General features: G+C 54.9%; 1 protein-coding gene across 1 annotated transcript; it reads left to right on the forward strand.

Annotated features, from left to right (window-relative positions):
* Positions 1-6,383: 6,383 nt before the first annotated feature.
* LOC136056597 (uncharacterized) lies at positions 6,384-9,863 on the forward strand (the record flags this gene model as incomplete). Its single annotated transcript, XM_065748883.1, has 2 exons — positions 6,384-6,894; positions 9,385-9,863. Coding segments are annotated over 2 exons (990 nt in total), but the record flags the coding sequence as incomplete, so codon positions are not given.
* Between the last annotated feature and the right edge of the window lie 4,512 nt (positions 9,864-14,375).

Consider the following 14,375-nt stretch of genomic DNA (forward strand, 5'->3'; position numbering starts at 1 on the left):
AATGCCTTTCAGCTACTGTATGGGCTGCAAGATGGTTGTCCTATTAAGAACTGCCTTCAGTTTCTCAATTTATTGCTGCAGAATTACACTAGAGATTATAAGTATTATTTGAAAACTGTTTTTATATCTAGGCTGTCTCCTGCTGTCATTTGTTATATAGGTATGGAAATGGGGATGGTGCACTTATTCTTGATGCTTTTTATCTGCAGCTACAGAGAGATGCAACAAAAACAGTAGGAGTAGTGGTGTAGTGGTGATTAAAAAAAAATGTAATTTTTTGTAGGCCCTTATGAAAGGAGATAACTCTAAATACCCTAAATTCTTCCTAATCTGTGTGAGGGAGAACTCTCAGTCATTACAATTAAGGTACTAATGTCAGAAGAGTTGACATGATTGCTGAAGAAAAAACAAGTCTGTAGGAGAACCACTAAACACCAATTAACAGAAAATTTACTTAGCCAGCCAACACTGATTTTATAGCAGGGATGTGTTATTAGAACACATTGTAGGAGACAATCAAATACAAAAAAGAGAAAACAAAAACAAAATGCGCATACACACACACACACAAATAAAAGAAGGATCCAGGGAAAAAAATTAGTAATTAGAAACCAATAATTAGAACAACCTCAAGTTTAATGTCTTAATTAAAGCTGCCTGTCACCATTGTAAATGAGCCAACAAAGCATTCAGAGATGAAGTAGTGAGTTTGAAAAGAAGGGCGCTTAATTTTATGTATATTTCTGGGTGCAATTCCAGTTCCTTAGAGAACTAAGACTGTCTGGGCATTTGTTCCTTTCCATGTGAACCATTTGGATGCTCTCCTTCCTACACAGAAACACTCTCTCATCTCTTCAACCTCAGGACCACACAGCTACTGACTGTCATTGACAGAAAGCCAAGACATTAACCGGTGAGTCCTTTCAGCTTTATGCTATGCTTTGTAAATATCGTCCTTGATGTAGGCAACTGCAGGGGAAAAGTACACAGCTCCCATCCATCAGAGCAAGTGATTCTCTGTCAGAAATCTTTGGATCAGTTATGTTAACACAGGAAAAGCAAGCTCCCAAATAAAATGTAATCACTGGGAAGAGCCGCCTGTTTATCTCTGCTAGTTTAAATTTGCCATGCATAAAACAACTCTGTTTGCAGGGGAGCAAGAGTTTTAAACACTAAGGAAAATGGAGAATTTATGAGCAAGAAAACTAGGAAAACAAACTGCTGTCGCTTCTCCTTGAAATCAATATGAAAGCAGAGAGGAAGTCATAGTTTGATTTTCTGCCACACTGCTTTTATACATCTACTTGAACTATTCAAGTTCTTTGATTTTTCACTTAACTTATTATGCTCACTTTTATTTAAATAAAGATGCTTGTAGGGTTTAGCCATTCAAAGCAAGATATTTAACAAAGGCTTTGAGAAGTCTTCTGTTACCCACTCCTCTAAACTTCCCTCCCCTCCCTCCCCTCCACACCACTCCACTGCACTTCCCTCCACTCCAATCCACTCCACTCCACTCCCCTTTCTTACCTTCACCTCCCCTCCCCTCCCTTCCCATTCCCTCCACCCACGGCACCCCACGCCACTCCACTCCACTCCCCTCCACTCAACTACACTCCAGTCCCTCAACAGTCCTCCACTCCACTCCCCTCCAATCGTCTCTAATCCACTTCTCTCCACTCCACTCCCCTCTACTACACTCGTCTCTATTCCACTGCACTCCACTCCTCTCTATTCCACTCCACACCACTACATCCACCCCGCTCCGCACTTCTCCACACTCCACACATCATTCCACACCACTAATTTCCACTCAAATCCACTCCACTCCTCTCCACATCACTCCACTACATTGAACTCCCCTCCACTCCAGTCAACTCCACTCAACTGCATTCCACTCCACTGCACTCAATATCACCCCGCTCCACTCCTCTCCACTCCACCTCACTCCCCTCCACTCCACTTCACTCTACTCCAATCCACTCCTCTCCACTCCACTTTTTTACACTCCACTCCACACCACTCCAATCCATCCCGCACCACCTTTCACCCCACTCCACGGCACTCCAATCCACTCCAATCCACCCCACTAGAGCCTTCACAATGCACCACCCATCACCTTGCTCCACTCCACTCCAATCCACTCCACTCCACTCCTCTCCACATCACTCCACTACATTCAACTCCCCTCCACTCCAGTCAACTCCACTCAACTCCATTCCACTCCACTCCAGTGCACTCAATATCACCCCGCTCCACTCCTCTCCAATCCACTCCACTCCTCTCCACTCAACGGCACCCGACTCCAATACACTGCATTTCCCCCCACTCCACTCCTCTCCACTCCACTCCATTCCACTCCTCTCTAATCCACTTCTCTCCACTCCACTCCCCTCTACTACACTCGTCTCTATTCCACTGCACTCCACTCCTCTCTATTCCACTCCACACCACTCCATTCACCGCGCTCCGCACTTCTCCACACTCCACACATCATTCCACACCACTAATTTCCACTCAAATCCACTCCACTCCTCTCCACATCACTCCACTACATTGAACTCCCCTCCACTCCAGTCAACTCCACTCAACTGCATTCCACTCCACTGCACTCAATATCACCCGCTCCACTCCTCTCCACTCCACCTCACTCCCCTCCACTCCACTTCACTCTACTCCAATCCACTCCTCTCCACTCCACTTTTTTACACTCCACTCCACACCACTCCAATCCATCCCGCACCACCTTTCACCCCACTCCACGGCACTCCAATCCACTCCAATCCACCCCGCACCACCTTTCACCCCTCTTTACCCCACTGCACGCCACACCTCTCCAATCGACCCCACTCCAACCTTCACCGCCTTCCACTCAAATCCACTCCACTCCACTCATCTCTAATCCATTCCACTCCAGTCCACTCCTCTCTAAGCCACTCCAATCCACTCCTCCACACTCCACTCCATTCCACTCAACTGCACTCTACACCACTCCATTCAACTACACTCCACTCCAGTCCCTCAACTCAACACCACTCCACTCCACTCCTTTCCCCTCCCCTTCGCTCCCTCCCCTCCTCACCCCTTCTTTCCCCTCCCCTCCACGCAACACCACTCCACTCCAATCTACTCCACTCAGCTCCACTCCACTCCTCACCCCTCCCCTTCACTCCCCTCCCCTCCTCACCCCTCCTTTCCCCTCCCCTCAAGTCCACACCACTCCACTGCACTCCAATGCACTCCACTCCCCTCCCCTAACTCAACTTCTCTCCACTCCTGTATATTCCACTAGACCCCTCTCCACGTCCCTCCCTTCCCCTCCCCTCCCTCCCCTTCCTTAAAATTCCCTTCACTCCACACCACCCCACTCCACACCACCCCACTCCACTCTGCTCCGCTACACTCCCCTCCACATCACTCCATTCCACTCCCCTCCCCTACCTGCCCTTCTCTCCACGCCACACCACTCCACTAACCTCCACTCCTATATATGCCACTCCACTCCACTCCACTCCACTTTTCTCCACCTAGTTTTCCTCCCCTTCCTTCCATTCCCTTCACTCTACGGAACCCCACTCCACTGCACTCCACTCCTCTCCACTCCACACCACTCCACTCCCCTCCACTCCACCTCACTCCCCTCAACTCCCCTCCACTCCATTCCCTCATCTCCAATCCACTCCACATCACTCCACTCCTCTGCACTCCTCAACACTCCAATCCATCCACTCCACCCTTCACCCCACTCAACCCTAAACCCCAATCCACTCCACCCCACTCCACTCCTCTCTAATCCACTCTACTCCACTCCTCTCCACTCAACTCCACCCCACCTCGCTACAGCCTTCCCCACGCACCACACTTCACCTTACTCCACTCCACTCCATTCATCTCCAATCCACCCCTCTCGAATCCTCTCTAATACACTCCACTCTACTCCTCTCTCTTCCATTCCTCTCCCCTCCACTGCACTGCACTCCACACCAATCCAATCCACCCCGTTCCAGCCTTCACTCCTCTCCACCCTTGACCCCACTCCACTCCACTCCTCTCTAATCCTCTCCACTCCACTCCTAGCCACCTAGCTCCCCTCCACTCCCATTCCTTCCCATTCCCTTCACTCCACGGCACCCAACCCTTCTCCACTCCCCTCTACTCCACTCCCCTCAACTATGCTCCCTTCCACTCCCCTCCACATCATTCCACTCCACTCTGCTCCCCTCCACTCCCATCCACATCGCTCCACTCCATTCGACTCCACTCCTCTCCACTCCATTCCACTCCACTCCCCTCCCCTCAAAATATGGTCCCATCCACTCCCTCTTCCTCAAATATGCTCCCCTCCGCTCCCCTCCACATAACTCCATTCCACTCAGCTCCACTCCACTCCATTCCACTCTCCTCCACATCACTCCACTCCGCTCCCCTCCACATCATTCCACTCCATTCGACTCCACTCCACTCAGTTCCACTCCACTGCATTCCACTCAATACCAGTCCACTCCACACCACTGCAATCCACCCCGCTACAGCCTTAGCCACGCACCACACTTCACCTTGCTCCACTCCACTCAACTCCATTCCTCGCTAATCCACTGCAATCGACCCTATTCAAATCCACTCCACTCAACTCCACTCCACTAAACTCCACTCCACTCCATTCCACTCCCCTCCACACCACACCACTCCAGTCCTCTCCACTCGACTCCACTCCACTCCTCTCCACTCCTTTTTAATCCATTCCACTCCACTCATCTCTAATCAATTCCACTCCAGTCCACTCCTCTCTAAGCCACTCCACTCCTCCACACACCTCTCCACTCCACTCCTCTCCACTCAACTGCACTCCACCCCAGTCCAATCCTCTCTAAGACACTCCACTCCAGTCCTCCACACTCCACTCCACTCCACTCAACTGCCCTCTACACCACTTCCCTCCTCTCCACTCAACTACACTCCACTCCAGTCCCTCAACTCTACTCCACTCCTCTCCACTTCTCTCTAATCGACTTCTCTCCACTCCACTCCCCTCCATCCACTCCACTCTAATCCACTTCTCTCAATTCCACTCCACTCCACTGCACTCCACACCACTCCAATCCACCCCGCTCCACTCTTTACCACACTCCACTAATTTCCACTGCATTCCACTCCTCGCTAATTCAATCCACTCCACTCCTCTCTAATCCATTCCTCTCCACTCCACTCCACACCACTCCAATCCACCCCGCTACAGCCTTCACAACGCACCACCCGTCACCTTGCTCCACTCCACTCCAATCCACTCCACTCAATACCACTCCACTCCACCTCACTCCCCTCCACTCCACTCTGTTCCCTCAACTCCACTCCACTCCTCTGTAATCCATTCCTCTCTACTCCACTGCACTCCAAACCACTCCAAACCACCCCTCTACAGCCTTCGCCATGCACCACACTTCACCTTGCTCCACTCCACTCCACTCCTTGCTAATCCACTCCACTCCATTCAACTTCACTCCACTCCACTCCCTCTGCTCCACTCAACTCCTCTACAATTCCCTCTCCTCTCCCCCCTACGCCACACCACTCCACTCCACAATACACAACTCCACACCACTTAACTCCCCTCCCCTCTCCTCTTCTAATCGCAACACCACTCTACTCCACTCCTCTCCCCTCCCCTTCGCTCCTCTCCCCTCCTCACCCCTCATTTCCCCTCCCCTCCACGCAACACCACTCCCCTCCTCTCCACTCCTTTCCCTCAACTCCACTTCCACTAAACTCCTCTCCACTCCACTCCTGTCTAATCCATTCCTCTCCACTCCACTGCACTCCAAACCACTCCAATCCACCCCGCTACAGCCTTCGCCACGCACCACACCTCACATTGCTCCACTCCACTCCTCTACAATTCACTCTCCTCTCCCCTACACGCAACACCACTCCACTCCACTCTTCTCCCCTCCCCTTTGCTTCCCTCACCTCCTCACCCCTCCTTTCCCCTCCCCTCCACGCAACACCACTCCACTCTGCTCCACTCCACTCTTCTCCCCTCCCCTTCACTCCCCTCCCCTTCGCTCCCATCCTCTCCTCACCCCTCATTTCCCCTCCCCTCAAGTCCACACCACTCCACTCACCTGCACTCCACTCCATTCCCTCATCTCCACTCCACTCCACTCAACTCCCCTCCACTCCGCTATACTACAATACAATACACTCCAGTGCCCTACACTACACTGCTCTCCACTGCTTTGCTCTCCCAAAAAATCCTCCCCTTTCCACCTCATCTCACCTCCACTCCACTCACCTCACCTCATCTCACCTCCACTCCACTCACCTCACCTCATCTCACCTCCACTCCACTCACCTCACCTCATCTCACCTCCACTCACTCACCTCACCTCATCTCACCTCCACTCCACTCACCTCACCTCATCTCACCTCCACTCCACTCACCTCACCTCATCTCACCTCCACTCCACTCACCTCACCTCATCTCACCTCCACTCCACTCACCTCACCTCATCTCACCTCCACTCCACTCACCTCACCTCATCTCACCTCCACTCCACTCACCTCACCTCATCTCACCTCCACTCCACTCACCTCACCTCATCTCACCTCCACTCCACTCACCTCACCTCATCTCACCTCCACTCCACTCACCTCACCTCATCTCACCTCCACTCCACTCACCTCACCTCATCTCACCTCCACTCCACTCACCTCACCTCATCTCACCTCCACTCCACTCACCTCACCTCATCTCACCTCCACTCCACTCACCTCACCTCATCTCACCTCCACTCCACTCACCTCACCTCATCTCACCTCCACTCCACTCACCTCACCTCATCTCACCTCCACTCCACTCACCTCACCTCATCTCACCTCCACTCCACTCACCTCACCTCCACTCCACTCACCTCACCTCCACTCCACTCACCTCACCTCCACTCCACTCACCTCACCTCCACTCCACTCACCTCACCTCCACTCCACTCACCTCACCTCACCTCCACTCCACTCACCTCACCTCACCTCCACTCCACTCACCTCACCTCCACTCACCTCACCTCACCTCCACTCACCTCACCTCACCTCCACTCCACTCACCTCACCTCCACTCCACTCACCTCACCTCCACTCCACTCACCTCACCTCCACTCCACTCACCTCACCTCCACTCCACTCACCTCACCTCCACTCCACTCACCTCACCTCACCTCCACTCCACTCACCTCACCTCCACTCACCTCACCTCACCTCCACTCCACTCCACCTCACCTCACCTCCACTCCACTCACCTCACCTCCACTCCACTCCACTCACCTCACCTCCACTCCACTCCACTCACCTCACCTCCACTCCACTCCACTCACCTCACCTCCACTCCACTCACCTCACCTCCACTCCACTCACCTCACCTCCACTCCACTCACCTCACCTCCACTCACCTCACCTCACCTCCACTCCACTCACCTCACCTCCACTCCACTCCACTCACCTCACCTCCACTCCACTCACCTCACCTCCACTCCACTCACCTCACCTCACCTCCACTCCACTCACCTCACCTCACCTCCACTCACTCACCTCACCTCCACTCCACTCCACTCACCTCACCCTCCACTCCACTCACCTCACCTCCACTCCACTCACCTCACCTCCACTCCACTCACCTCACCTCCACTCCACTCCACCTCACCTCACCTCCACTCCACTCACCTCACCTCACCTCCACTCCACTCACCTCACCTCCACTCCACTCACCTCACCTCCACTCCACTCACCTCACCTCCACTCCACTCACCTCACCTCCACTCCACTCACCTCACCTCCACTCCACTCACCTCCACTCCACTCACCTCACCTCCACTCCACTCCACTCACCTCACCTCCACTCCACTCCACTCACCTCACCTCCACTCCACTCACCTCTCACCTCCACTCACCTCACCTCACCTCACCTCCACTCCACCTCCTCACCTCCACTCCACTCCCCTCACCTCCACTCCACCACTCACCTCCACTCCACTCACCTCACCTCCACTCCACTCACCTCACCTCCACTCCACTCACCTCACTCCACTCCACTCACCTCACCTCCACTCCACTCACCTCACCTCCACTCCACTCACTCACCTCACCTCCACTCCCTCACCTCACCTCCACCCCTCACCTCCACTCCACTCACTCACCTCACCTCCACTCCACTCACCTCACCTCCACTCCACTCACCTCACCTCCACTCCACTCACCTCCACCTCCACTCCACTCACCTCCACCTCCACTCCACTCACCTCACCTCCACTCCACTCACCTCACCTCCACTCACTCACTCACCTCCACTCCACTCACCTCACCTCCACTCCACTCACCTCACCTCCACTCACTCACCTCACATCCACTCACCTCACCTCCACTCCACTCACCTCACCTCCACTCCACTCACCTCACCTCCACTCCACTCACCTCACCTCCACTCCACTCACCTCACCTCCACTCCACTCACCTCACCTCCACTCCACTCACCTCACCTCCACTCACCACTCACCTCACCTCAACCTCCACTCACCTCACCCCCTCCACCTCCACCACTCACCTCACCTCCACTCCACTCACCTCACCTCCACTCCCACCTCACCTCCACCTCCACCTCACCTCACCACTCCACTCACCTCACCTCCACTCCACTCACCTCACCTCCACTCCACTCACCTCACCTCACTCCACTCACCTCACCTCCACCAACCACTCACCTCACCTCACCTCCACCACCTCACCTCCACTCCACTCACCTCCACTCCACTCCACTCACCTCACCTCCACTCCACTCACCTCACCTCCACTCCACTCACCTCACCTCCACTCCACCCACCCTCACTCACTCACCTCACCTCCACTCACCTCACCTCACCTCCACTCACCTCACCTCCACCTCCACTCACCTCACCTCACCTCACCACTCACCTCACCTCACTCCACTCACCTCACCTCCACCCACTCACCTCACCTCCACTCCACTCACCTCACTCCACTCCACTCACCTCACCTCCACTCCACTCACCTCACCTCCACTCCACTCACCTCACCTCCACTCCACTCACCTCACCTCCACTCCACTCACCTCACCTCACTCCTCACCTCACCTCCACTCCACTCACCTCACCTCCACTCCACTCACCTCACCTCCACTCCACTCACCTCACCTCACTCACCTCCACCCACTCACCTCACCTCACTCACCTCCACTCACCTCACCTCACTCATCTCACCTCCACTCCACTCACCTCACCTCATCTCACCTCCACTCCACTCACCTCACTCATCTCACCTCCACTCCACTCACCTCACCTCATCTCACCTCCACTCCACTCACCTCACCTCATCTCACCTCCACTCACTCACCTCACCTCATCTCACCTCCACTCCACTCACCTCACCTCATCTCACCTCCACTCCACTCACCTCACCTCATCTCACCTCCACTCCACTCACCTCACCTCATCTCACCTCCACTCCACTCACCTCACCTCATCTCACCTCCACTCCACTCACCTCACCTCATCTCACCTCCACTCCACTCACCTCACCTCATCTCACCTCCACTCCACTCACCTCACCTCATCTCACCTCCACTCCACTCACCTCACCTCATCTCACCTCCACTCCACTCACCTCACCTCATCTCACCTCCACTCCACTCACCTCACCTCATCTCACCTCCACTCCACTCACCTCACCTCATCTCACCTCCACTCCACTCACCTCACCTCATCTCACCTCCACTCCACTCACCTCACCTCATCTCACCTCCACTCCACTCACCTCACCTCATCTCACCTCCACTCCACTCACCTCACCTCATCTCACCTCCACTCCACCACTCACCTCATCCTCACCTCCACTCACCACTCATCACCTCCACCTCACTCACCACTCCACTCACCTCACCTCATCTCACCTCCACTCACCACTCACCTCATCTCACCTCCACTCCACTCACCTCACCTCATCTCACCTCCACTCCACTCACCTCACTCACCTCCACTCACTCACCTCACCATCTCACCTCCACTCCACTCACCTCACCTCATCTCACTCACCACTCACTCACACTCATCTCACCCACTCCACTCACCTCACCTCATCTCACCTCCACTCCACTCACCTCACCTCATCTCACCTCCACTCCACTCACCTCACCTCATCTCACCTCCACTCCACTCACCTCACCCTCACTCACTACCTCCACTCCACCACTCCACCCTCACCTCATCTCACCTCCACTCCACTCACCTCACCTCATCTCACCTCCACTCCACTCACCTCACCTCAATCTCACCTCCACTCCACTCACCTCACCTCATCTCACCTCCACTCCACTCACCTCACCTCACCTCACTCTCACCTCCCTCACCTCCACTCACCACCTCATCTCACCTCACCTCACTCACCTCACCTCATCTCACCTCCACTCCACTCACCTCACCTCATCTCACCTCCACTCCACTCACCTCACCTCATCTCACCTCCACTCCACTCACCTCACCTCATCTCACCTCCACTCCACTCACCTCACCTCATCTCACCTCCACTCCACTCACCTCACCTCATCTCACCTCCACTCCACTCACCTCACCTCATCTCACCTCCACTCCACTCACCTCACCTCATCTCACCTCCACTCCACTCACCTCACCTCATCTCACCTCCACTCCACTCACCTCACCTCATCTCACCTCCACTCCACTCACCTCACCTCTCACCTCCACTCCACTCACCTCACCTCATCTCACCTCCACTCCACTCACCTCACCTCATCTCACCTCCACTCCACTCACCTCACCTCACCTCACTCCACTCCACTCACCTCATCTCACCTCCACTCACTCACTCCACTACCTCCCACACCCACTCATTCACCTCCACTCCACTCACCCACCTCATCTCACCCCTCCCCACCTCTCCACCCCTCCCCCTCCCCACCTCACTCACCTCCACTCCCCTCACCTCCCTCATCTCACCGCTCCACTCCACTCACCTCACCCATCTCACCTCCACCTCCACTCACTCACCTCACCTACACTCCACACCACTCACCTCACCTCATCTCACCTCCACTCACTCCCTCACCCACATCTCACCTCCACTCCAACTCACCTCACCTCATCTCACCTCCACTCCACTCACCCTCCACCTCATCTCACCTCCACTCCACTCACCTCACCTCATCTCACCTCCACCCACTCACCTCACCTCATCTCACCTCCACTCCACTCACCTCACCTCATCTCACCTCCACTCCACTCACCTCACCTCATCTTCACCTCCACTCCACTCACCTCACCTCCATCCTCACCTCCACTCCACTCACCTCACCTCATCTCACCTCCACTCCACTCCACTCACCTCACTCTCACCTCCACTCACTCACTCCACTCACCTCACCTCATCTCCACTCCACTCCACTCACCTCATCTCCACTCCACTCCACTCACCTCATCTCACACTCCCACTCCACTCATCTCATCTCCACTCCACTCATCTCATCTTCCACTCCACTCATCTCACCTCATCTCACCTCCACTCCACTCACCTCACCTCACCTCACCTCCACTCCACTCACCTCACCTCACCTCACCTCCACTCCCACTCACCTCACCTCACCTCACCTCCACTCCACTCCACTCCACCACCTCAATCTCCACTCCACTCACCTCATCTCCACTCCACTCTCACTCATCTCATCTCCACTCCACTCCACCTCATCTCATCTCCACTCCACTCATCCCTCATCTCATCTCCACTCCACTCATCTCATCTCATCTCCACTCATCTCCATCTCCACTCCACTCCACTCATCTCATCTCCACTCCACTCCACTCATCTCCACTCCACTCCACTCATCTCATCTCCACTCCACTCATCTCCATCTCCACTCCACTCATCTCATCTCCACTCCACTCATCTCATCTCCACTCCACTCATCTCATCTCATCTCCACTCACTCATCTCATCTCCACTCATCTCATCTCATCTCCACTCCATCTCATCTCATCTCCACTCCACTCATCTCCACTCCACTCCACTCATCTCCACTCCACTCCACTCATCTCCACTCCACTCCACTCATCTCCACTCCACTCATCTCATCTCCACTCCACTCATCTCCACTCCATTCATCTCATCTCCACTCCACTCATCTCATCTCATCTCCACTCCACTCATCTCATCTCCACTCATCTCCACTCCACTCATCTCCTCTCCACTCATCTCCTCTCCACTCATCTCATCTCCACTCATCCTCATCTCCACTCATCTCATCTCCACTCCACTCATCTCCACTCCACTCATCTCCACTCCACTCATCTCATCCATCTCCACTCCACTCCACTCCATTCATCTCATCTCATCCACATCTCCACTCCACTCCACTCCTCTCCACTCCACTCCACTCCTCTCCACTCCACTCCTCTCCTCTCCACTCCACTCCTCTCCTCTCCTCTCCACTCTCCCTCTCCACTCCTCTCCACTCCTCTCCACTCCACTCCCTCTCCTCTCCACTCCACTCCTCTCCACTCCTCTCCACTCCACTCCTCTCCACTCCTCTCCTCTCCACTCCACTCCTCTCAAATTCCCTCCCCACCGCTCAACCCCCCTCCCCTCCTTTCCACTCACCTCCCATCCCATTCCCTTCACCCTCAGCACGCCACTCCATTCCCCTTCTCCTCTCCACTCCCCCCTCCACTCCTATATATTCCACTCCACTTAACTCCTCCCCCCTCCCCTCCCCGCCACTCCCCTCCACTCCTATATATTCCACTCCACTCCATTCTTCTCCCTTCCCCTCCTCATCCCTCCCCTTCGCTCCCCTCCCCTCTTACACCACTCCACTCCACTGCCCTCCACTCATATAATTCCACTCCACTCCTCTCCCCTCCATGCCACTCCCCTCCACTCCACATAACTCCACTCCTCTTTTTTCCACTCCACTCCACTGCACTCCACACCCGCTCCACCCTTAACCCCTCTCCACCCTTCACTCCACTCAACTCCTCTCCCCTCCCCTTCGCTCCCCTCCCCTTCTCTCCAAGCCATACCACTTCACTCCACACCCTTCCACTCCACTCCCTCTCCTCCATGCTACACCACTCCTCTCCACACCACAACACTCCACTCCCCTCCCCTCCACTCCAATCCTCTGCACTCCACTCCTATATATATTCCACTCCACTCCATTCCCCTCTCTTCCCCTTTGCTCCCCTCCCCACCCCTCTACGCCACTCCCCTCGACTCCCCTCCACTCCACACCATGGCACCTCACACCACTCCACTCCACTAAACTCCGCTTCAGTCCTATATATTCCACTCCACTTAACACCTCTCCCTACCCCACCCCACCCCTCCTGCAAACTCCACCCCACCCCACCCCTCCTGCAAACTCCACCTGTTGTGGTTTTGTGGTTTTGATGCCGGTATTCCACATCAGAGCATCATGCAGCAGTTAAGGAGTTAATGCTGGGGGAGCAGCAGAGGGGAGGGGTGGAGCTCCGCACCGGATGCCAGGCGGCGCTCGGTCTGGGCGCGTTGCTCTGGGCTGCCGTGGAGGTTCAGCAGGTGTGCTTCCCCTGCAGGTCCTCCTTAACATAAGCTCACAGCTTTTGGGTTGGAAATTTTTATCTCTCTCTCAATTGTTCAATTTTATTAGATTTAGTAAAGTTACCGTTCCTTCTCAGATCGTGCCGTTGTTTTCTTGTAGACCCATCTCTTCCCGCTGTTTCCCCCTCCCCCTCCCGGAGCGCGGCTCTGCTCGGGCGGCCGAGCGGCCACTGACGCAGTTTCTTTTTCTTTCCCCTCTCCCTTCTCGGTTTCCCTTGGGTCACTGTCACGGACAACACCGTGACACCACCCCACCCCACCCCCCCTGCAAACCCCACCCCACCCCTCTTCCCGTCCCTTCGCTCCCCACCCCTCCTGCAATCTCCACTCCACTCCTCTTCCCGTCCCTTCGCTCCCCTCCCCTCAACTCTCCTCCACTCCCCTCCCTTCGCTCCCCTCAATTCTCCTCCACTCCCGTCCCTTCCACGCCACACCCCGCCACATAACACCACTCCAATCTACCCCGCTCCATCCTTCAACCCTCTGCACCCTTCACCCCGCTCCACTCCTCTCTAATCCATTCCTCTCCACTCCACCCCACACCACTGCAATCCACTCCGCTACAGCCTTAGCCACGCACCACACTTCAACTTGCTCCACTCCACTCCTCGCTAATCCACTCCATTCATCTCCACTCTACTATACTCCACTCCTCTCAACTCCACTCCTCTCAAATTCCCTCCTCTCCACACCTCTCAACCCCCCTCCCCTCCTTTCCACTCGCCTCC

The sequence above is a fragment of the Cyrtonyx montezumae genome, unplaced genomic scaffold, assembly GCF_038088225.1.
Source record: "Cyrtonyx montezumae isolate F1298 unplaced genomic scaffold, pur_monq_1.0 scaffold_56, whole genome shotgun sequence".
Lineage (NCBI taxonomy): Eukaryota > Metazoa > Chordata > Aves > Galliformes > Odontophoridae > Cyrtonyx > Cyrtonyx montezumae.